The 22,417-nt window shown below is 44.8% G+C and overlaps 1 protein-coding gene across 1 annotated transcript; it reads right to left on the reverse strand.

The window, feature by feature from the left end:
* Positions 1-13,213: 13,213 nt before the first annotated feature.
* On the reverse strand, positions 13,214-20,713 carry LOC117011212 (IgGFc-binding protein-like). Its single transcript, XM_033086540.1, has 9 exons — positions 20,515-20,713; positions 19,530-19,993; positions 17,949-18,510; positions 17,172-17,764; positions 16,385-16,958; positions 15,250-15,524; positions 14,461-14,841; positions 13,939-14,225; positions 13,214-13,477 (listed from the first exon to the last, which is right to left on the reverse strand). The coding sequence occupies exons 1-9, from the start codon at positions 20,711-20,713 to the stop codon at positions 13,420-13,422; spliced, it is 3,393 nt and encodes a 1,130-aa protein (XP_032942431.1). The 3' UTR covers positions 13,214-13,419.
* Between the last annotated feature and the right edge of the window lie 1,704 nt (positions 20,714-22,417).

Below are 22,417 nucleotides of genomic sequence, written 5' to 3' on the forward strand. Positions count from 1 at the left end.
GTTTGTTTGTTTTGGATAGAGTTTTTGTGTTTTGTTTTGTTTAGTTGTTGGTTTGGCAGGGGTTTGTTTGGTTAGTCAAGGTTTTTTCCTTTTCCTCTTTCCTTCTTTCCTTGTAACATCTGTGGCAACTTAATTCGGTGACATATGCTACTAATTACTGGATTTTGGCCTTGCACTTCTATTTTGCAATTTTTATTGGTGTTTATTCAGTCTAAATTTCACTCTGAGCTCCTGGAACCTTAGGGATAAAGTTGTGCTCCGTGGCAGTGTGTAGATATATGATGGTTAAACAAGGCACAAAGCAAAAGTTGACAGTTCCCCATCCTGCAAGTGCACAAAGGACATGAGTTGCATCTGCTAAGGGAGTCATTACAGGGAGGTTTCAGACATTTATAGGTTTCAGCTATGAATTACCACACACAATTTGCATAGGTTTCTCAGCTAAACATATTCTAAAGTATTCTTTTTTGGCCTGCTGACCTTTAAACACATTTTTCAAAGGCAGTGGAAATGTTGATGTGGTTATTTTACTCCTCTGAATGCAACAAATTTCTCAGATGCCATGACTGCACATACTGATGGGGTCTTTGAGTTCCCAGTGTGTTCATACAGCCAAACAGATACTGGGACTACATCATCCCTGCACTCTTTCCCACAAAAATTATCGGTCTTTGCTTAAGACCCCAGCACAAAATTTGAATATCATTTTTGGAGAAGCAAACCCAGCATGCCAGACCTCCCCTGTTAATGTTGCCCAGCCTGGGTTGCCCCTGTGGCACACCCAGAAATCCCACACTTACCTCACATGTGTGGGGTGGAATCTGCTGCCTCCTCACCCCGTATCAGGGAGGGAGATAGATCATGCAGCATCAACAATAGTAAAACTCCATATTTTGGCCTTGATTTCATGCATTTCACACATCGTCAGCACTGCACACTAAGCTGGTTACTTGTGTTTGATGACTTTCCCACAGCAAGAAAACTGCCCAAAGGCAGAGGGTTGTTTTCATTCTGGAAAAGAAGTAAAATAATTTAATGTTTTATTTTACAGCAGTAGTTTCATGCATTGTTAGTGGTTTGTGTTTGCACACTTTGTTGGTCGTTAATAATCATCATATCAGGAGAAAACAGAAGTGTTCCTCTATCGTTAGGTTCAGAAATCAAGAGAGATGACAGTGACACCAACAATAACACAAGACAGAGCTGTTCAGAATATGTGCCATCCTTTTCACATGTTGGGCTGCCTACAAATATCCACTTGACCTGTGTTCTTGGGGATTTCATAGTTTATATTTTTGGAAGAAAAAATATAAAGATATCACCTTTGAATGTTCCTTAACATCCATTCAACAGAAGGGGCTGCACCTGCATGGACTGGTAAATTTGGGATAATACAGTATGGGAGACTTGTTCTCTCGTTTAATCCAATGGGTTCTCACACACTAGAGGCACCATTAGGCACATTCTAAGCAAACTTAAGGAAAAAAGCTGCAATAACATCTGCTGGGAAAGTAAAGGTCATGTTCAGTTCCAAGTTTTGCATCAGATATTTCCTACATTTTGAATTAAATTTCATTCACCTGCTTGTGTTTTTATGAAAGTATTTGTATTTTGCTACAGGTATGTTTTTTTTTTTTTTTCCCAGCAATTGAGTAGGAAAGGTTGTCTACATGACCTGTGCTATTCATGGAAGACCAAATATGCTCAATTTAACACAAAATTGAACTTCGGGAGCACTTGCACTGTGCAATAGTTTTTTTCCAGGAGTCACAGATCTTCTTCCCATCATGGAGATCTCCTATTTCTGCCTCCTCTTACTCTTTCTCCTCCTAGCTCCCAGCAGAACTTTCCTAACTGCCCTCAGACCCCAGACAACCCTCCCAGGTCTCTCTCCATGGCTGTGGGTGATTGCTTTGCAGTTTTGAAATCCTGTGCTCTGAGTATCTGCTTTAGGTGAGTTTGTTTGTTTGGAAACTGCAGGAGAGCAGCACTTCAATCTTTAAAAAAGGAAAAAAAACCTCCAAACCCAGGTTCGCCACAGTTGTAATTTCAGAGCAGTTAAATTCCTGGATATATTTACTGTTAGCTGCAATGTATGCTTGATCAGCTAAAGACAGGTTGCCCTGTTTTGCTCCCAAATTGGAAATTTTTCCTCTCTTGAAACTATTGCATAATAAATAAAATATTACATGTATCAATAATGGAAAAAAACCCCCCATGTTTCTGCCTAAATATTTTCCTAGTTGATTTTTTAAAAAAATTGAGACCACCTATTGCCATTCATTTTTATGGAAAAAATATAAACAACACCTAAAAAACTAATATTTCCCACATAAGTAAAATCCACCACACATGGCAAAACTGAAAAGGCTCTCAGATTTTAATGGAAAACATTTCTTGTTCAGTATTTAGTCATTTTTGCTATTCTAGGAAGGGCATATGAAATGTGCTATTTATTTATAATTACAGACATTATACAGAAAAAATCAGAGAAGTATATTTATTAGATGACTTTCAATAACTTATGTAATTATTGCTTCCGTTTAATTCTGAAAATTGCAAAGTATCCGTTTTCCTAGCACACTCATTACATTTACAAAGGGGCATCTTAAGTATCAGGCTTAAGACCTCAGGCTTGCTAAATATAATAATGAATGACAAGTCTTGAAAATCTAATTTTTATTCAATTTCTCCAAGAGTTTCAGCATCTCGACTCATAACAACTGTGTAGCCCAGTCCTTCTCTGCACTGAATTTTGCAAACTTTTCAATTTCTCTTGTCAATGAATGCTTCAGATACCCCAAGGATAAATAAAATATAGTCTTTTTTTCAGTCTTCCAACAGATGTCTTACTTGGGACCTTGGCTGGTGGCAGGTGCAGTGATACCTGCACAAGGTGGGGACAGCTCAGTCCTGCTAAAAAATGTTTGGATTTCTGCAGCAAAAGGCAATATTTGCATAGCAAGCTGTTTTAGCAGGGAGAAGAATTCAGTGTAGATAAAATTGCTCTTGGTTGATGAGGGATGAGAGCAATACAAATATTGACACCAAGTTTAGGAGAATTGCGCAGCAAAATATGAAAAATTTCATGCCAAATTATATCCATGAGGTTCCTTATAAAAAATTGTTTGAAGGGGTTTTTCTGCTGCAGCACTAAGACACCTATTTCCAGGTATTTTTCAACGATCCATCAGTCTGATTTATATGCTCAAATTATTTATGTCCTGAATGAAAAGAAGGTTTCAACTACATCCTCAATGCTCACATCCTTCTCAGCCTCCTGATCACTAGAACTTGGGATAAAATTTGCCCCTCACAGGTTTTCTTGCCCCATGGCCAGTCTGTGAGATTTGCACTTCTTGCACTCAGGTTGTGATATGAGTCATTCCCCCAGTCTTTCAGGGAAACACTTAGCTTGTGGATGCAATAAAAGTCTGGTCAGTAACAAGTAGATGTCTAGGAGAATAATGTGGGAAAGTACAGGCTGCATGACTTAAACACTGGTGCACAAGCTGCCCAGATGCTCACTGGGCCAGAGAGCTCAGCCTGCACTGCCTCCTGCTTTTACAAAAAATAACCCTGTAAGCCCTGTTCTAAAAAGGGAATTTTAGAGACCCCAGTTGCTTAATCTTATGCATAAAGTTATTTTCTCTTTCTTTCATTCTTCTTTATGCTTAATACAACATCACTGGCAAATAACCTGTATCACAAAGACTACATAGGATCATAGCTTCTCCTTTCATCATGTGCCAGCTCCAAGGGAATGATTAGCAGATTCTTATGTGCTTTAGTTAAATCGGTGCTGTTAGGTGGCTTTAAAAGGTGTTTGATCCTGGGTTTGCTCTGACTCAGGATTTTACCGGCTCGTGGTGGTCTGCTGGTACTCTGAGATTCTTGGTCCAAGTCACAATGAAAATTGAAGATATTTCAAAGAGAGAGAAAAATAGTGGGTAGACATAGGACAAGGATAATGGTTTGACTTTCCTGATGCATGTGTTTAAAAAATGGTCATTTTCTTCTTCAGGGTCAAAAGAGCAGTTTAAAGAAATATGAGGTTTGCTTCTTTGGAGAGACTGGATATTCATCAACCTGTCCAGACATGGCCATGTACTCAAACCCAGCCACTCTAAGCCATAGGAGCCATGCATGTATCTCTAGCTTGGGGCAAATATGAGGCAGTTTGGTTTAGGTTGCTCCTCTTCTGATCACTTCCCTATGACATATGCCATCTTGTGCAAAATCCCAGAAAGAACATCAGCAATTCCTGGCCCCTTTCCCTGCTCCATTTTCATGCTTAACAAGGCTACACCACCTGCAATAGGAGTGAGCCATTGGTATCTGTTCTGCCTCACAGTATCTGGGATGGAGTTTGGTATTATTCCAACAGGCGTGTGCCATAAAAATCAGAGCCATTGGAGCACACGTGGTATTTCAGGGTCCATGAATGTGTGAGAAAAATTCCTTTTGTCCTGCACCAGGGACACTGCACTTCTGCTAGCACTGAGGCAGGTGTTCCTGGGTTTGTGGTGGGAAGAAAGAGATCAGAGCAGCCCTTTCATCCCTATCTGGCTTGTGCCTTGGTTCCCCCATGAAGCACCTGATTTAGCCTTCAGAAAGGGTTTAGGTTTTATAATCATGCTGGAATTATTCTTTTGTGGGAGAAACATTGGAGTATTCTAATGAGGTGTAGTGGACTCTTGTTTGAACTGCCCCATGGCTGTGATTTTATTTGTTGCTTAACTCTTCTTGTGTAAAGAATGAAACCTACATCAGTTGCTCACTGAGGTTGCATACATTTTTCTTTATTTGTATGTGTTTTCTGCTGTGGTTTGTTGGATCACATGGCTTCACTGAGGAATTCTGTGGCTTTTCTTTGGGTGGCTTCTCTTCTTTTGCCCACTTTTGTCCAGCAGGACTCCTTGTTTCAGTCCTCAAAAGAAAGGCAGTTTTTTCCTTAACAGAATTAATGCTGACTTATTTTTAGCAGTCTGAGAAGGCATTAAGCACTAAGCAGGCCCCTGAAGCATTTCTGCAGGGACTTACAGGACAGTGATTAATTTTCTGCATCTGCTAAGGCTGTCAGCAGCAGGGTCACCTGTGGTTTTGCATTGACTTGTCCTTTCATGGCACTTCTAATCTCATTAGGTGTGATAAAATATGAATATAATCTGCCATGTGGATTTACCATGAATATCACTCTCTTTCTGGGAGAATTAAGCACCTTTTTGGGGGTGAATGTTCCTCTCAGTCATACTAAGACCTTTCTTAATCATTTTCAGATATGAAGGAAGTCTTATTTGCCTATAAGCTCATTTATTTCCTTACACAGCCATCAATCATAGTGCTACTTGGGCAGAGAAAAATGACTGAGAGACCATACCACAATATTTGTTACTTGAAAACTTCTGGAGAAGTATTCAGATTCATATGACATAACAATCTCTGTGGGTTTTAATTAAATTTACTCAGCAGGGTTGCTCTGCCAAAAAGGTATCTTTTAACTGTGTATGTTCTCCTTTGAGAAGAACTGTGCAAGGCAGCAGTGTCTGTCATCAGCCAATTGTGTTAATTACAGTAATTTCACGAATACAAGCCGCAGTAATTAGACAAAAATTTTGGTGGAAACCCGGAAGTGCGGCTAATATTTGGGTGCGGCTAATCTATGGACAAAAATGTGATATCTGCCCTTACCTAGTATCATACCAGTCCAGTCCCGAGCCGAAACACTTTGAAATCCATGGTTTCCCGTTGTTCTGACGATGAACCAATCAGAGAACAGCTTATTGCCTGCCTGTGGATGGCGGCGTTACTGAGGGGCAGGGGTTGTTATCGGGATGAGTTACCTCGGCGAGTTACCTCGGCAGTTCGATAAAAGTGTGTGATATTTCTCTGTACTTTTTAAAGTGTTATCAGTCTTGTGCGGCTGCGGGGCTGGCTGGGCTTGCAGGGAGAGGGCTGAGGGAGCTGCTAGGCTCGCAGGGAGAAGGATGAAGCGGCTGCTCGCCCTGCTGGGAGAGGGGTAGAGCAGTCGCTCACCGTGCTGGGAGAGGGGTAGAGCAGCCGCTCACCCTGCTGGGAGAGGGGTAGAGCAGTCGCTCACCGTGCTGGGAGAGGGGTAGAGCAGCCGCTCACCCTGCTGGGAGAGGGGTAGAGCAGCCGCTCGCCCTGCTGGGAGAGGGGTAGAGCAGTCACTCGCCCTGCTGGGAGAGGGGTAGAGCAGCCACTCGCCCTGATGGGAGAGGGGTAGAGCAGTCGCTCACCGTGCTGGGAGAGGGGTAGAGCAGCCGCTCGCCCTGCTGGGAGAGGGGTAGAGCAGCCGCTCGCCCTGATGGGAGAGGGGTAGAGCAGTCACTCGCCCTGCTTGGAGAGGGCTGGGGGGTGCCGCTCAGCTCACAGGGGGAGGGGCAGAGCAGTCACTCGCCCTGCTGGGAGAGGGCTGGGGGGGGCCACTCAGCTCACAGGGGGAGGGGTAGAGCAGCCGCTCGCCCTGCTGGGAGAGGGCTGGGGGGGGCCGCTCAGCTCACAGGGGGAGGGGCAGAGCAGCCGCTCGCCCTGCTGGGAGAGGGGTAGAGCAACCGCTCGCCCTGCTGGGAGAGGGGTAGAGCAGCCGCTCGCCCTGCTGGGAGAGGGGTAGAGCAGCCGCTCGCCCTGCTGGGAGAGGGCTGGGGGGGGCCGCTCAGCTCACAGGGAGAGGGGCAGAGCAACCGCTCGCCCTGCTGGGAGAGGGGTAGAGCAGCCGCTCGCCCTGCTGGGAGAGGGGTAGAGCAGCTGCTCGCCCTGCTGGGAGAGGGCTGGGGGGGGCCGCTCAGCTCACAGGGAGAGGGGCAGAGCAACCGCTTGCCCTGCTGGGAGAGGGGTAGAGCAGCCGCTCGCCCTGCTGGGAGAGGGCTGGGGGGTGCCGCTCAGCTCACAGGGAGAGGGGTAGAGCAGCCACTCGCCCTGCTGGGACAGGGCTGGGGGGGGCCGCTCACCCGCGGGGCTGAGCGGGGTGTCTGTGCCAGCACGGAGATGTGGCTCCGCTCGGAGCTCAGCTGCCTGCCCGCGCGGCTGAGCGGCTGTTTAAAGGCAACGCAGATCCATTGGGAATGCTCGCAAAATGACCACACTATTGTTCCTGTCTTTTGCTGCTTGTAAATAAAGGGTGTGTCTTTTTTCACTTGGAAACAATGTTTCCGAGGTCGGCAGTAAGCCAGTAAGTCCCGGCGATCCCGCGATTGTGTTACTAAATGACAACTTTGTGAAAGTTCGCAGCGAACTAAATTGCGGCTAATATTCCGGGAGCGGCTTATCTATTAACAAAGGCAACAATGTTGGCAACACACCGGATATGCGGCTTATAGTCCGTGCGGCTTGTATTCGTGAATTTACTGTATTTCCAGTTTTAATTGTATTGGCTTTACAACTGTATGCCTTTTGTGCTTCTGTTGTAATAGGTGTGTGAATCACGCTCTGCATCAGGCAGACAGACAGATTCTTTTTCTGTTATCTTGGAGAAGCAGTGAAACTTTAGACTGGCACAGAAACACAATTCCTCCTCCCACTTCCCTTGGATTCCTGACAAATGGGTGAAGCATAGTTCAGTGCTCTGAGAAATGACTGTAAACAAGCAAATAATAAGTATCTGTACACATTTGTTTAGCTATACTGTGGGAGGAGAGAAAGACAGATAAGATTATTGCTGCAAGATCCTATCCCTGTGCTCCCAAATTGCAGGTTTATCTCCACAGGTTTTGGATTTGTGACTGCATCAAGTCCTGTGTGAGTTGCTATGGATCCAGGACTGCAAAAATTACTTCAAGAGTGGTTCAGAATCGATTGCTAGGAAACGAAGTTTATATTTCTTTCTTCCCTTGGTGACTGATAACTCCTGCCCTCTAAGGAAAAAGTGGAAGTGCAGAAAAGACACTACTGCACCCGGCAAAAGAAGATATTTACAAATTACTGGTGATTTTACCTTTTTACCCAGGCCCTCCCAGAGGGATACAGCCTGTGATGTCTGTAAACACCTGCTCACTGCAGCCAAAATGCAACAGAGCATCTTTAGAAACTGGCTAATTTAAAATTTAAACCAGCCCCAAAGGGGTCCTTGTGGCCCTGGTGGCAGCAGAGTTGCAAGGTTCTGCTGTGCCAAAACACACTGAGAGGGGTTCCCTTGACAGAACATCAGAACATTGATTTAGAAGCTGGAGGGGAAATCTTCCCTGGAGTGAAAGGCAAGCTAAAAATGTGGCTTATTCTTGTTTTGAGAGATATTCCCACTTCTCTTGCTCCTCCTTTCTTCACTGCATTTAGGGCTTATCTTCAGGGGCCTGGTGCTCTCCTGGTGCTTTGCACTTATGTTCCAGCAGTTCTTAGTTCTCCACACCTTTCCTCTGTATTCCATGGCTCGTTTCCATACTCCTCCACACAATTCATCAGTGGAAAAGGACACTTTTGGTTTCTTTTAATGAAGAGCATAGTTCCCTCCTTGTACAACAGATGTGCATGCCAGCTCCACTCCTGCTCCATCAACGAGGCAGTCATCGAACTTTTTCCGCACTGACTGCATCGCCTGCAGTTGGTGCTGGATTTATAATTCCAAGCTCTGCTGTCTGAGGACATTATTAAACAACAAAGAGCCTGAAAGTACTGCCCAAAACTGTGTGAGACTTTGTGAAACACAATAGGATTATAACTTCAGCCTCACTGACTGCCTTGCCAGCCCTCTGTTCTGCCAGGCCTGGAGGCAGAGGCAGAAGGAAAAGGTTTGCTGGCAGGCAGCAGGGAGGATGCAGTCGTGGAAAGCAGGTGGTTTTGGCAAGTGATCACAGTTTCTCACACAGAACACACTTTGATCACAGTTTCACTGCAGTAAGAGCTTCTCCTGTTTCTGGCTTAGCTGGCATAAAAGCCTGCTCTCAATTATTGTAGTTATTCGCAATATTAGGACTGGGCAAGACACCACTATCAGAACATTATCTCAGCTCTGGCAAGGTTGACACTTCGCATTGCCAAGGCACAGTGATATATGGGACAATATCATCATTTCCTCCTTTTTCTGCAGTCTGGTCTTGTCTTTTTCTGTCCAGCTCAGCTACATCTTTACACCTGATTCTCTTTCCCAGAGCTGGATCAATAATATGAACAATATCATGTAACCTTCCAAACTGCATCTGTTTTCATAGACAGGAATTTAAAAAAGACGTATCTAAGCATGTAGGCTTATTTTGCAGAGAGAAAGTATCTTTGGCATTTTTATTGTGGAATTTGTAAGTAGAAAATAACTGCAGAGGTGACCTAGTCTCTGAGACAGAAGCTAGGTTTACTCCTGGGCCCTTTCAATTCTGAAAGAAAAGTTGTCTGCTTAGTTTAAGTAGAAAGTTCTCCACTGAGGGGAAAAAAATTCTCTGTGATTCAGAAATAACCTTTATTGGTTTTGCTTGTGGAAATACTCTGAAAGTAGAGCATGTATTTGTGCCATGGCACAGGTGTACAAACTGGAGGTGCCCTGCCTTTGCTGGGACTCTGCTCACCCCAAAGCACAGGGAGGGTGTGTGCAACCATCAAATAGAAAAAATCCTTGAAAAATTGAAACCCCAGCTAAAAATCCTGGATCCTGGTGCAAAACAGTCTGTGACTCATTGGGAGTCCAAAAGTCAGGGTAGAATGTGTGGTTGTTCCATCTTTGGAAGTGTCCAAGGCCAGGCTGGATGGGGCTTGCAGCAACCTGGAGTAGTGGAAGGTGTCCCTGCCCATGGAAGGGGTGGGACTGGATGGGCTTCGAGGTCCCTTCCAACCTAAACTATTGGATTGGAAGAATTTGTGATTCTTTCTGCCATCTCCTGCTTGCTGCCGTGGTTGTCGCCACCAGTCCCTGGCTGATGGATCCATGGATGGACTTGCTGACAAATACAGGGAGAGAAGGTGATACTAGTTTGCAGCAATCTATTATAATTTTTTTTTTCCTAAATTAACCGTGTCTGACAAGTTGATAGACAAGAAGGTTGATGATGTTATAAGTCCTCTGTGAAAAAAAAAAGTGAGATTCACACCTTTTGCTTTATATTTCTGTGCTTTCCCACAAGGTTTTCAATGGAAGCTTAAGGTCACATTTTTAATTTACTGAGAGTTTGAATGATTGGGCTGCAGCTAAGGAGCAAATTAAATTGTGGCATTGCAGCCAAAGCTAGTGCATGATCTTAAAAAAAAAAAAAAAAAAAGAAAAATGCTGGCACTTGCAGGCAAAAGAAAAGAAAATAAAAACAGCAAAACAAAGAGAGACCTGTTTGTTTGTTTTAATTGGAGCCATTTCCTCAGACTGCTATTTTGAGGCAGAAGCTAACTGCATTTTGTTTTTGATGTAGAAGCAACTGGCTGTGCTTTTGAGTTAGAGAGCTTTCTCTCCTGGAAAACTGCTGGAGGGTATTTAGCTTGAACAGGCGGCAAAACACCACATGGGATGTGCATACTCTGCCTGGTCTTATTTTAAGGGAATCTTGTATTTTTAAAATTTTTTAATAAGTATTATAGTTTATGCTTCTAATGTTTTTAAACAAATAGCTTTTATTCTCCACGAGACTTGGGCATCTTTTATGACTGTGTTATAAAAACACTTGAAAGAGAATAAATTATCAAATAAGGATGATTTAAGAGTTAACATCAACTCCTGTGTGTCAGTGAAGTTTTTCTCCATTAAAACACAAAGAAAAGTTAAATGCATTTGTCTTTGAGGAAAAGACAAAACATTGATCAACCTTTAATTTATTGCAATTGGTCTTTTACAACACAATAATCTAAAAAGGCTTCTGAGACATCCTCCACACTCTAGGTATTCCAGGACTCAGAAACCACCATAAATAGATGAGTGAAAATCCTTTAATATTTGAAAACATTAAGACAAAAAAAATAAAATAAAAAAATTAAAAGGTCAGACCACTAACACGTTTGCAAAATATAATTTTTTTTTCAGATGTAGAGGGCATGGTGAAGGTGAAAAAAACTGTCGTTGTAAAATGCAACTATGTTCATCCTTGACTCAAAAGGCAATTAAAAATCCTTTAAAAGTTGTTGCTGCATCATATAAAAATCAAATAAAAAACATAACTGCGATAATAATGGTTAAATATCAATAAAATGTGAGAATGTTTGAGTAACATAATATTTGAAATGTGCCAGCTGAGTTTTGTCTCCCAGTGCTCCCAGGGTTTCCAGTGCCCAGCAGAGTTTCTGGCTCTTCACCTTAACCTCCTCCCCCACCTTGTGGGACCCCAAAACCCCCCTACACACCTGGAGCGCACCAGTTCCTGACTCCCAAAACCCTCTCCCAGCCCCTTCCATCCCAAAGACCTTCTTCATTTCTGAGTCACACCAAAGAACTCAAACTCATCCCATCATGCTGGGGTACCCCACTCCCCCAGATAAGCCACAAAACTTTCCTTGAAAATCACCTGCACACCAACTTTTCCCACCTTTTTTCCCCCCCAAAATTGCATCCATTACGCAAAAAAATGCCAGATTTTGAGGGGGAAAATGCAAAAAAAAATGTAATTTATGTTTATTGTTTGAGTTTTTGCTTCAGAGGAATTCCAAGAGCTTTATACTGACCCCAAGTTATTGCAAAAATACCCGGGAATTCTGCCAGGTCCTCCCGTATTTCTGGGAATTTTGTATCCCACTGCCAAGGTTTTGTTATTATTTTTGAGGTGGGAGCTCAGAGATTTGGAGACTTCCCAAGGCAGACTGGGACACAGCTGCTCCCATGGAGATAAATGAGAAGGAGCTGGGAGTCCCCACCCCACAGTCTGGGTGGTCGAGAATCCAAGTGGGAATAGGGAAGAAACAGTCAAAAAGAGGAGGGGAGTGAGAGAGGAGGAATTCAGCATGGAGCAGGGAGATAGGGGAGGGAGGGCTCAGTGTGTGGCACAGTGCCCCAAAAACTGGGGTCACAATGCCTTGAAATTTGGGGTTACAACACTTCAAAACTGGGGGTCATATTGCCCCACATTTTTGGGTCTCATTGTCCCAAACTTTGAAGTCACACTGCCCCCCATTTTGAGGTCAAAACGTCCCGTAACTGGGGACCAAAATGCACCACACTTAGGGGTCATGATATCCCACACTTTGAGGTTAAAGTGCCCCCATGTGGGGATCACAGTGCCCCACATTTAGGGTAACAGCACCCCATGTTTGTTGTCACATTGTCCCACATTTTGCAGCCACAGTGCCTCACACTTTGGGGTCAAAATGCCCTACATTTGTCAGTCACATTGCCCCGCTTTTTGGGGTTGCAATGTCCCTCACTTGGAGGTCACAATGCCACACTCTTAAAGTCTCAAACTTTGGGGGCAAAACACCACACATTTTGGGATCAGAATGCCCCATGCTTCAGGGTCACAGTGCCCTACGCTTGGGTTAACAGTGCCCCACCCTTACGGGTTGCTGTGCCACCCACTCTTGGGTCACACTGCCCCACATTCTCTTGTCAAGACACCTCACACTTGGGGAGTCACATTGTGCCACATTTTGGGGTCACAGTGGCTCGCAAATGGGGGTCTCAATATCTCAGACCTGGGGGTCACTGTGCCCAACATTTTGGGGTCACAATGCCTCACATTTTGGGATAAAAAAAGTCACATTTGGGGACCACATTGCCCCACACTTGGGTGTCATGGTGTTTTATTCTGGGGTCACAATGATCCACACACAGGCATCACTTTGCCCCAGACTTGTGGGTTATGGTACCTCACATTTTGCGCATATCACATGATTTAGGGTCAAATTGCCCCACAGTTTGGGGTCATAGTGCCCCACTCTTTGGAGTCACATTGCACCACACTTTGGGATGAAATGCACCACTTAGGGGTCACAGTGCTACCCACTTTTAGGTCATATGGCTCCACAATTTGCAGTCAAAACGCCTCATGTTTGGGGTTGTGATGTGCCACACTTGGGGGCCATGATGCTACAAATTTAGGGGTCACAGGTTCCCCTGGACTTTAGGGTCAGGATGCCACATACTTCAGGGCTGCAATTCCCCACATAACAGTCCCAGTGCCCCACAATTGGGCGTCCCACATTTAAATGTTGACCCAGATTTAGGGGTAAAATATCCCTACTAATTGGGATGATGACCCCCTAGTTTTCCAGCTTAACAAATAAACCTCAAACATCACACCCCAAAACAGCCTTTAGAAGCATTTATTGATTGTTGTATCAAAACCAGCCCTTGGCAGTATCATTTTTATATGAGAAAAAACATCAAGATTTGGATATTTTTGACCTGAATTTGATATATTTCTGGGTTCCAGGGGGTGGATGGGACAACAGGACATTAGGATCCACACAGAGTTAATCCATTTGGAAAAAATCCCGGAAAATGTTATGGATTTGAAGCAAAATCCAGGATTTTCCCAAATTTGGGGGAATTTGAGGTGGATCCACCTATGGGATGGGATAGACAGGAGCATCAACTTCCTGACGGGTCTGGTGGTAGATGTGGCTGGAAGAGAAAGAAATACATGATTTTGGGCAGAAATGGGCCAGTTTTGGCAAAAATGGGGAAATATTATGCAAAATGGATTATTTATGTGCAAATAATGGGTCTTTGTATTCCAAAGTGGATCAGCATTTTGTGTAATGGCCTGATTTGGGGGAAAGGGGCTAATTGGGGGGAAAATAGTATCTACTAAGCAAAATGGCTTGTTAGGAAAAAAGATCTCATTATTGGGCAAAAAAGTCCCCCTTGTAATGCAAGATGGCTCATTTTTTGGCAAAGTAGTTGCTTACCCGGATCGTTCCCACAGGATCCTGCCTCAGTCGCTGCGGATGAAACCAAAAAAACTGGAAAATTCCTTCCAGGATCTACCCAGCCCCTCCCCCAGTGACAATATTGCCAATTTTCTGAGTGGGAAAACATAATTTTTCTTGGATTTTGGGGTAAATAAATTAGGAATTACTCACCATCCAGCAAAATCCCTGGATTTCCACATGTCCACCACTTCTCCAACACTCCGGGTATCACGTCCATCTGGAAGCTTCAGGTCATCTCTGGGGCTCCCGTTGAAATTCCCACAGGGGGCACAAAGACGAGAGGCCAGGCCTGAGGTCACGGTGATGGTCGCCTCCCCATTCCGGGTGATGGTGATGGACATCCCAGACCAGTGGGTGATGGTGACATTCTCAGGGGACGATGCCACAAAGATGGAGTCAGAGATGGTGGTGGGGGGCCGGGTGAAGAGGCCATTGACCTGGGAAAATTACAGAAAATTATTAAAAACATGATGGAAAACCAGTTTGTTTTGGGCAAAGGGTTGGCTAGAGCCAAAATCACTCTTCTCTTTGTGCAAAAATGGCTCATTATTGGGCAAAACCCCTCCTCCACATCAAAGCAGCTCATTACCAGGCAAAATCTAGAGAGATATTTGCCCAAACTTCTCTAGATTGACCCAAACCACCCAAAACCCCCTCACCTGCTCCACTCACCCACACCTCCATGTCATTGTTGACGCTCACAACACCCTCACGGACGAAGACAATGGCAGCCGTGGCAGCGGGGACATTCATGTCATGACAGTTGCTGACCTCAATCACCACCTTGAACCAATCCGGGGCATTCTCATCGCAGAGGGCTGACAGCTTGTAGGTGCCACTGGCCAGCAGGGGCCCGGAAGCACCATCAAAGGTGGTCAAGGTGGCTCCAGGCATGACCCAGCAGTGACCTTCCCTCATGGCACACACCTGCGCCCCGTCACGGGTGATGCACACCTGGCCCTGGGGACACTGTATGTCCCGGCACACCAGTCCCCGTGATGGGTGACAATGGCATTCCTTGGAGCAGTTGTTGAAAGTGACAGTCTCACCTGCCTGGAACAGGAAATCTCACAGGTTAAGCACAATCTCCTAATTTCCTGAATTTCAAGGAGATAAATCCTAGAGAGTGAGAAATTCAGGTGGATTTGGGGGACTTCGGGCAGTTCAACCAGTTAATGGTAACTTCTCCCTTGCTAGTCACAATTTTTTTTGTGTGTTCTTTTTCTCCCCTTAATTGTTCCTTTTTCCTCAGTAATTATAAATTCATTTTTCCTGGCTACTCCCTCTCTAATTGTCCTTTTTTCCCCTCTGCTAATTATTGTCCTCTCTGCTGTTAATTGTCCTTTCTTTTCCCCCCTAAACCCTCTGGAACTTTCTAAATGAGGCAGCTCAACCTCCAGACTGATTCCCAGAAAACCAACTCCACCAGTCCCCAGCCTTGGATGTCTCATGTCCTGTCACCTTGAGGTAGCGTCCCCTGTGGAGGCAGCCGCAGTGCTCAGGTGACACGCAGGTGTCCCCGTTGAAGACGAACCCCTCATCACACTGACACCCCTCAAAGCACCCCCAGGTGCAGGGGGCAGGACCCACGAGGGCAGCACAGGTGAGGTCACAGGTGCGAGTGCAGGGTTCGTAGTGGGTGTTTGGGGGACAGGACAGGGCTGGGGAAAAATGGGGAAAAAAAATTGTTGGGACGATTCCAAAATTGTGCAGGGTTTTGGTCAAAATTTGAAGGTCTTCAGAGAAATATTCAATGGAGTATTTTTCAAAATGGGAGTTTTTTCCCTACTTTGGGCATTTTTCTCAAAGTTGAGGTTTTTTCCTTATCAAAATTGGGGTGTTTTTTACTTAATTTAGGAACAACATTCCAAACTGGCATTATTCCTCTATGCTGGAGTGTTTTCAGTAAAATGCTACTCATTTTACCTAAATGGCTGGTTTCTTCAAAAATTTAGTATTTTTTCTTCAAGAAATTTGAGCTTATTTTCCAGAATTTGAGGGACTTTAGCAAAATTGGAGGGTTTTCTGCAAAATATTTTTTTCCATGATGAAGGTTTTTTTTTTTTTTTACAAAATTAGAGAAAAGAAGTTTCAAACTGGAGGGAATTTTTCAAAATTTGATTATTTTTTAAAATGGTAAGCAATTTTTTCAGATTCTGAGGCATTTCTCATAACTGAAAAATTTTTTTTCAAAATTGAGAAAGAACTTCCAAATCTTAAAGCAATTTTTGCATAATGGGAGGATGTTTTTTCCAAAACAGAAGGGAATTTTTCTAAAATCTCAGCAAAGTCTTTCAAAAATAGCAGGCTTTTTTCATTTTTTAGGGTTTTTATAATATTGGAGGATATTTTCTAAAACTTGAAGGAATTTTTGCAAAATGTGAAGATTTTTTTGAAACACGGGGGACTTGTTCAAAATTTGAGGCAACGTTTTCCAAAATGAGGAAAATTTTCCCCAGCTGGGGGAAATTCTTTCCAAAACTATTTTTCCAAAACTTGAGGATTTTTTTCCCAAAATGTTAGGGCTTTTTTTCCAGGAGAAAAGGTAGCTTTTGAGTAAAAGAGGACCTGAGTGGCAAAATTCTTCCAGACTTACAGCAGAACTCCTTTGTCCTCCATGGTCTGACTGTCGCGCCAGCGGCTTGGCAAGCAGCGGTGTACGCCTGCAGTGCGTGGCACAAAGCAGTGCGGGCTCCGCTGGCAGCACAAACATCATGGACACAGTGGGTGAAGTACTCCACGGGGCTGACGCGTGAGTGGCACTCCTGGAATGGGCCTCCCGCGTCACGGATGATCCCGCAGGATCCATTCCTGCTGTACGCCTCCTCGTTGGCGACATCACACCTGCTGCATGTGCTGTCATCACAGCCGTCGCTGCATGCTCTGTTCTTCTCTGGAACCTTCCAAGAGGTGACAAATTCCTGGGTGGTTCCTGCCAATGCCCTGCTGGGCAGCCGGAAGTCATCACTGGGGTCCCCATCATAGTCACCGCCCAAGCCGCACAGCCGGCCACGGTAGATGTCGGGGACAGTGATGAGGAGGAAGGTGGCTGTGTTGTAGAGGATGCGAACTCCTGCAGCAGTGTGGAGGACGATGTTATTCCCCTCTTGGCCAATGCGGAGGTTCTTGTCCTCTGTCACCAGTGGGAGGGTGTAGCGCTCCAAGTCCACCTGGTATGGGGATAGGGTGACGTGTGAACTTGGAATAGACTCACTAGATCCAACTCCACAGTGACAGGGTAGCTGTGGAGGGAAACACCCACCCTCCTTATAATGATGGCATCACCATGGGAATCACTGGATCCTCTCCACAATTGACATTGTACTCATGGATGGACATCATCACCCTCTTCATCATCACCACATGTGGGTCTCCAGACTTACCGTCACCTCCCACCTCCGTCCCCGCTCCATGGTGATGGTGTATCCGTGGATGGATACTACCACCCTCTTCATCAGCACTGGGTCACCACGACTGCCTGCCTCATGCTCCACCAACACCGTGAAGTTGACCAACCGTCGTGCCGGCTCACACACTCGTGCCAGGATGTAGGTGCAAGATCCCGGGACATTGAAGGTGCGCCCATCAAAGGTGACATAGTGGGGGTCTCCTGACACAACCAACCGACCATAACCAGTGGGGTGACATCCCAACACCCCATCTTCCACCCGGCACTCCTCGTGGGCACCACAGAACGCCTCCTGGCAGGTCACTGTGCCATCAGCACCACAGTGGCAGCGTTCCCTGCACGAGGGGTAAAACTCTGTGTTCTTCTGGTAGTAGCGACCAAGGTATTCACAGCCACACTCAGACTCAGGGACACAGTCGGAGCCACTGAGGATATAACCAGTGTTGCAAAAACAGCCCTCGGAGCAAGGAGATGCAGGACAGGAGGTGGGGATGGAGGAGCTGTGGCAGGTGGGCTGGCAGGGACTCCCACAGAGCTCATAGTGGGAGTGAGGGGGACAGGAAAGAGCTGGGGAAAAAAAATAAGGAAATAGGAGTGAGGGGAATATCCGAAGGGAAGGGGACTCCCTCAAGGAAGGAAGGAAGGAGGGAGGGAGGGAGGAAGGGAGAAGGGAAGGGAGAGAGGGAAGGGAGAGAGGGAAGGGAGGGGAGGGAGGGAAGGTCCCATTTGCCCCCATCCCACCCACACTCACTGCAGAACTCAGCTGTCCTCCACGTCTCCACAGCCACCCCGTGGTTCTGGCAGGCGGTGGCATAGGCAGAGACACCCTGACACACAGTGTCACGGTGCCCCTTGTAGTGACAGGCATCGAAAGCACAGTCCATCAGGAACTGCTCCGGGTTGATGACACGGTGACACTCCCAGAAGGGTCCCTCTGCTTGGGTGATCACCCCACAGTACCTGTCCCCGCGGTATGGCTGCACCTTGACTGCGTCACACACCGGGCACTCTGCGCCACAACCAGCTGAGCACCCAGGGACGTCCCCCACTTTCCAGCTGTCACCCAGCTGGGTCTCATCGGAGGCACGGTGGCCACCGGAAGTGACAAAGTCATCATTGGGGTCACCATTGGCGTTGCCACAGAGGCCACAAACAGCACCATGGTAGGTGGTGGGGAGGATGACACGGGCATAGCTGTACCAGTCAAAGGTGACAGTGACACCAAAGTCAGTGGTGACAAAGCCATGGACGCCGTGGTAAAACACAGAAAAGTGGGGGTGGGTGAAGGGAAGGGACACAAAGGTGCTGTCAACCTGTGGGGTGGGAAGGGGAAGGAGACAAAGGGTGGAGACAAAAAGGAAGAGGTTTGAAACAATACTTTGGTAGTTTTATTTTATTTTGTTGCTTTTTTTTATTTATATCATAATTTTACTTTAATTTATCTTATATTTTAAATTCTATTTTCTTCTTTTTACTTTTATTCCTTCTTATTGACTTTTTACTGGTTTTTATTTTTATGCTTTTTATTCTTATTTACCTTTTTTTTGCAATTTTGTTTGAATTATTTTTCTATTTTAATTCAGTTTTAATATATATTTACTATAATTTCAGATAAAAACTGGGGAAAAATAGGAATTTGGCAGGAAAAGGGAATTTGTGACAAAAGGTTGGATTTAGAGGGGGAAAGGAGGATTGGCTGGGGAAAAATGGAGAAAGCATGAGAAAAAAATGGAATTTCACGGAAAATAGGTAATTTGGGGGACTAGGAGGGTCAGGAAAATACAATTTTTAGGAGAAAGAGGTGAATTTTGGGGGGAAAGTAGTATTTGAGGGATAAAAGTGATATTTGAGTGAAAAGAAGGGTACTTGGGCAGAAAAAGAGGAAAAATTGCAAACAAAGAGGCATTTTAGGGGAGAAGATTAAACTTTTTGGTGAAAAGGGGATTTTACAGGAAAAAAGAACAATTTTGAGGGCAAACTGGGAAATTTTTTGGAAAAAGGGGAAATTGGGGGGAAATGAAGAGCAATTTTGGGGAAAGGGGAGGAGTCCGGGGGTAAAAAGGAATGCTTGGTAGAAAAAAAGGTATTTGGGGAGCGAAAGGAGATTTAAGGGATAAAAAAGGGGGTTGGGGTGAAAAAAAAAAGGGGGAATCTGGGGGAAAATGGAGAATTTAACATTTAAAAAAGGGTGCTTTGAGGGGGAAAAAGGAATACTTGGGGGGGGCAAAGGTAATTAGAATGGAAAAAAAGGGGGAATATATGGGAATTTGGGGGGGAAAAGAATTTTTGAGGGAATTTGGGGGTGAAAGGGATTCCTTGAAGGGTTGCCCACCTTGACCTTGCGTGGGTGCTCCTGGCTCATGCTGATGATGCTCCCATAGACCTCCAGGTTGACGGTCTTGGTGAAGGACACGGCACGCCTGCCACGGTGGTTGTTTTCCACGGTGACATTGAAGGGGACCAGGGTGGGCTTGGGAGTGCAGAGGGCAGCAAACTGGTAGATGCAGGAGCCTTGGAAGTCAAACCTCAGTCCATCAAAGGTGGTGTAGTGTGGATCGCCTGTGCCGATGCAGGTGGAGTGCTTGTTGGGTGTACACTTGGCGATGCCATTGGCCATGACACACTTCTCGTTAGATCTACATCCTCCTGGCTTACAAATCACTGTCCCTGAACCCTCACAGTGGCACCACTTCCGGCAGCTCCCATCTTCCCAAAATTCCTCATGAAGCTTGTAGGAGCGATTGTTGTGGAAACAAGCAGAGGCAGTGGTGTTCGGATTATTAGTTGGCTTGATTCCTGCAAGGGATTTAAGAGTCTGTGAGACATCATGCAGGGATGGACCTCAGGAAAGCCCCAGCGGAATTATTTTAAGAAGAACCAACCAATGCAAGCCTTCCTTGTAATGGAGGCGTTAGTTACATTGAAACCTAGACCAAATGAGAGTTCAAGATACACCCCACAGGGACAACCCTCATGAAAAATCTCAGCATAATTCTGTTTTTTGGGCAGCTGGAGTGAGATCAAGTAGATTTTTGGGTCATTCCTTCCCTACTGTTTTGTTGATGCCTACAAGGGTTGTGGAGTCCATGTGACACCAAACAGGGATGGCATTCAGGAAGATGCTGGTATAATTCCATGTGTTACGGACACCTAGGGTCAGATTAGGTGAGTGTATTTTGGGTGTTTTGGAGTGAAAAGACACATTGATTGTGTTGATGCCTACAACCATTGCTCTGGGGTAATACCCACAGCTGAGTTCTCACAAGGATCCTCTGCTCCCTTCCCCAACACCATCACAGACCCCCACATTAACTCACCACACCCCTCTGTGCCCTGTGCAGTCTCCTGGTCTCCACAATGTTCCTGGCGTGAGGGATCTCTCCAGCTTTCTGCCCAATCCTCACCACCTTCACCAGGAATACCACTGGGAACCATGGCTTCATCATCTGTATCTTCATTGAAGTTGCCACAGAGGCCACAGCTGGCCCCAAAATAGCTGCTGGGCACTGCCACCATGATAACCTGGTCCTCATCATAGGTCACCTGGAGCCCAAAATCCGTCTGGAGGATGGTCCGACCCTCATTTTGGAAAATCTGGACTTTTCCGTCTTCCAGGGTGGCTGGAAGGTTGGTGGGTTTGTTGTTAACCTTGTGGGGTGGGAAGGTGAGGAGGGTTAAACCTCAGCAGGCAATTCCCAACCTCATAAAAAGCATATAGGTACAAACAGGGAAAAATTATTTTATGAATAATCAATTTTCATTATAAATCAAAATTTTTGCCCTACTTCCCAGAGATTCACACTAAGAAAAGCTCAAACCCAAAATCTGAACCATTTCCTACATCTTCTGAGCTAATCTTGTTTGTATGGAGGCCAGGATTGGAAAAAAACACATTCCACCAGGAAAATTGATTGGGAATGGAAAAATTTCCCGAAATTCCACACATGCGGAGGTTCTACTTATTTTTAAGGTCAACATCAATATTGCAATGATTTATCCTCTCACACTTCTTTTTTATGCTATTCCTTGTTTTTTGAAGGTTGAACTCACCCAGAAATTTTAAACCACTTTGAACAAATGGTTTTATTGAGAATAATGCACCTGATACATGGGGAAACTCACCTGGATGGCCTTGTCCCCACCGGCAGGGATGGAGACATTGTAGGTGTAGACATAGATGTTGGCCAACGGCTTCTTGGAAGGATCCTGGCTCCGCTGCTCCTGCACTGTGAAAGGCTCCAGGGTGGGGTCAGCCCCACAGTACCTGGCTAGGGTGTAGCTGCAGCCGCCACGGGGGGACACGGAGGCCCCATCAAAGGTGTGGTACTGCAGGGATGGGGAGCCTGTGCAGGTGCCCAGGTAGTCGTGGCGGCAGGTGGGCACACCCTTGTCCAGGTGACAGCTCTCCTTAGGGCGGCACTGCACCTGCCGGCAGGGGTCTGCGGGTTTATTAGTGACAGAGGATTAAATTCTATTAATTTATTATATCATAGATATCTCTAAGTATATATTTACTCCTATATTTTGCATGTTTTTATGTCTCATTTGCATTTATATGTAACTTTTTCTATATTATTTATAAATATCTGTATATCATCTCCATGTTTGTTTGGATACGAATTATTTATCCGCATATTGCTTATGTATTTCCATCATAAAGAATTATTAAAAATATAATCAATGTATATGATTGTAAATAATGTATAAATATAAATTTATCACAAACATGCTATCTCCTATATTTGTCTCTAATACTTAGATATTTACTATTTATTAGATGTTTATATTTATAGTGATTTTTATGTATTATTTATATATTTCTCCATTGATTCTGATTCATTCATTTGGTATATTACATTTAGATTTTTGACAATTATTCCTATATGTTTGTATAGCAGTATTTTTAAGAAGTAGTACTGTTACAATATTACATATTATATACTATAATATAATGGTTTTTATCATTATAGTACAATAATAGTATAATGTAATTCTATTATTTATATTTATTTTCATGACTGCATATAATTAAATATAATTAGTATAATATTTATTATTGATATCTAATTTATTGATATCTGGGTCCACTTCCACTCACCACTGTCGCAAGCTCCCTCTGCTCCATAGCGCTTCCCCTGTCCCATCCCGATGTTCCACACCCCAAATGCTGCTGTCTCATGCTGCACACGATGGATTCCAAATCCACTTCCCAAATTTATC

The sequence above is a fragment of the Catharus ustulatus genome, assembly GCF_009819885.2.
Source record: "Catharus ustulatus isolate bCatUst1 chromosome Z unlocalized genomic scaffold, bCatUst1.pri.v2 scaffold_29_arrow_ctg1, whole genome shotgun sequence".
Lineage (NCBI taxonomy): Eukaryota > Metazoa > Chordata > Aves > Passeriformes > Turdidae > Catharus > Catharus ustulatus.

What these genes read in the sequence shown, in the direction of transcription:
- LOC117011212 (XM_033086540.1), bottom strand. Translation starts at nt 20,713, where the DNA reads ATGGTGGCAGTGCCCAGCAGCTATTTTGGGGCCAGCTGTGGCCTCTGT. An exon ending in GACGGAGGTGGGAGGTGACG is followed by an intron (nt 16,959 to 17,171) that starts GTAAGTCTGGAG and finishes TCCCCATACCAG; the next exon opens with GTGGACTTGGAGCGCTACAC. An exon ending in ACAGGGGACGCTACCTCAAG is followed by an intron (nt 14,842 to 15,249) that starts GTGACAGGACAT and finishes TTCCTGTTCCAG; the next exon opens with GCAGGTGAGACTGTCACTTT.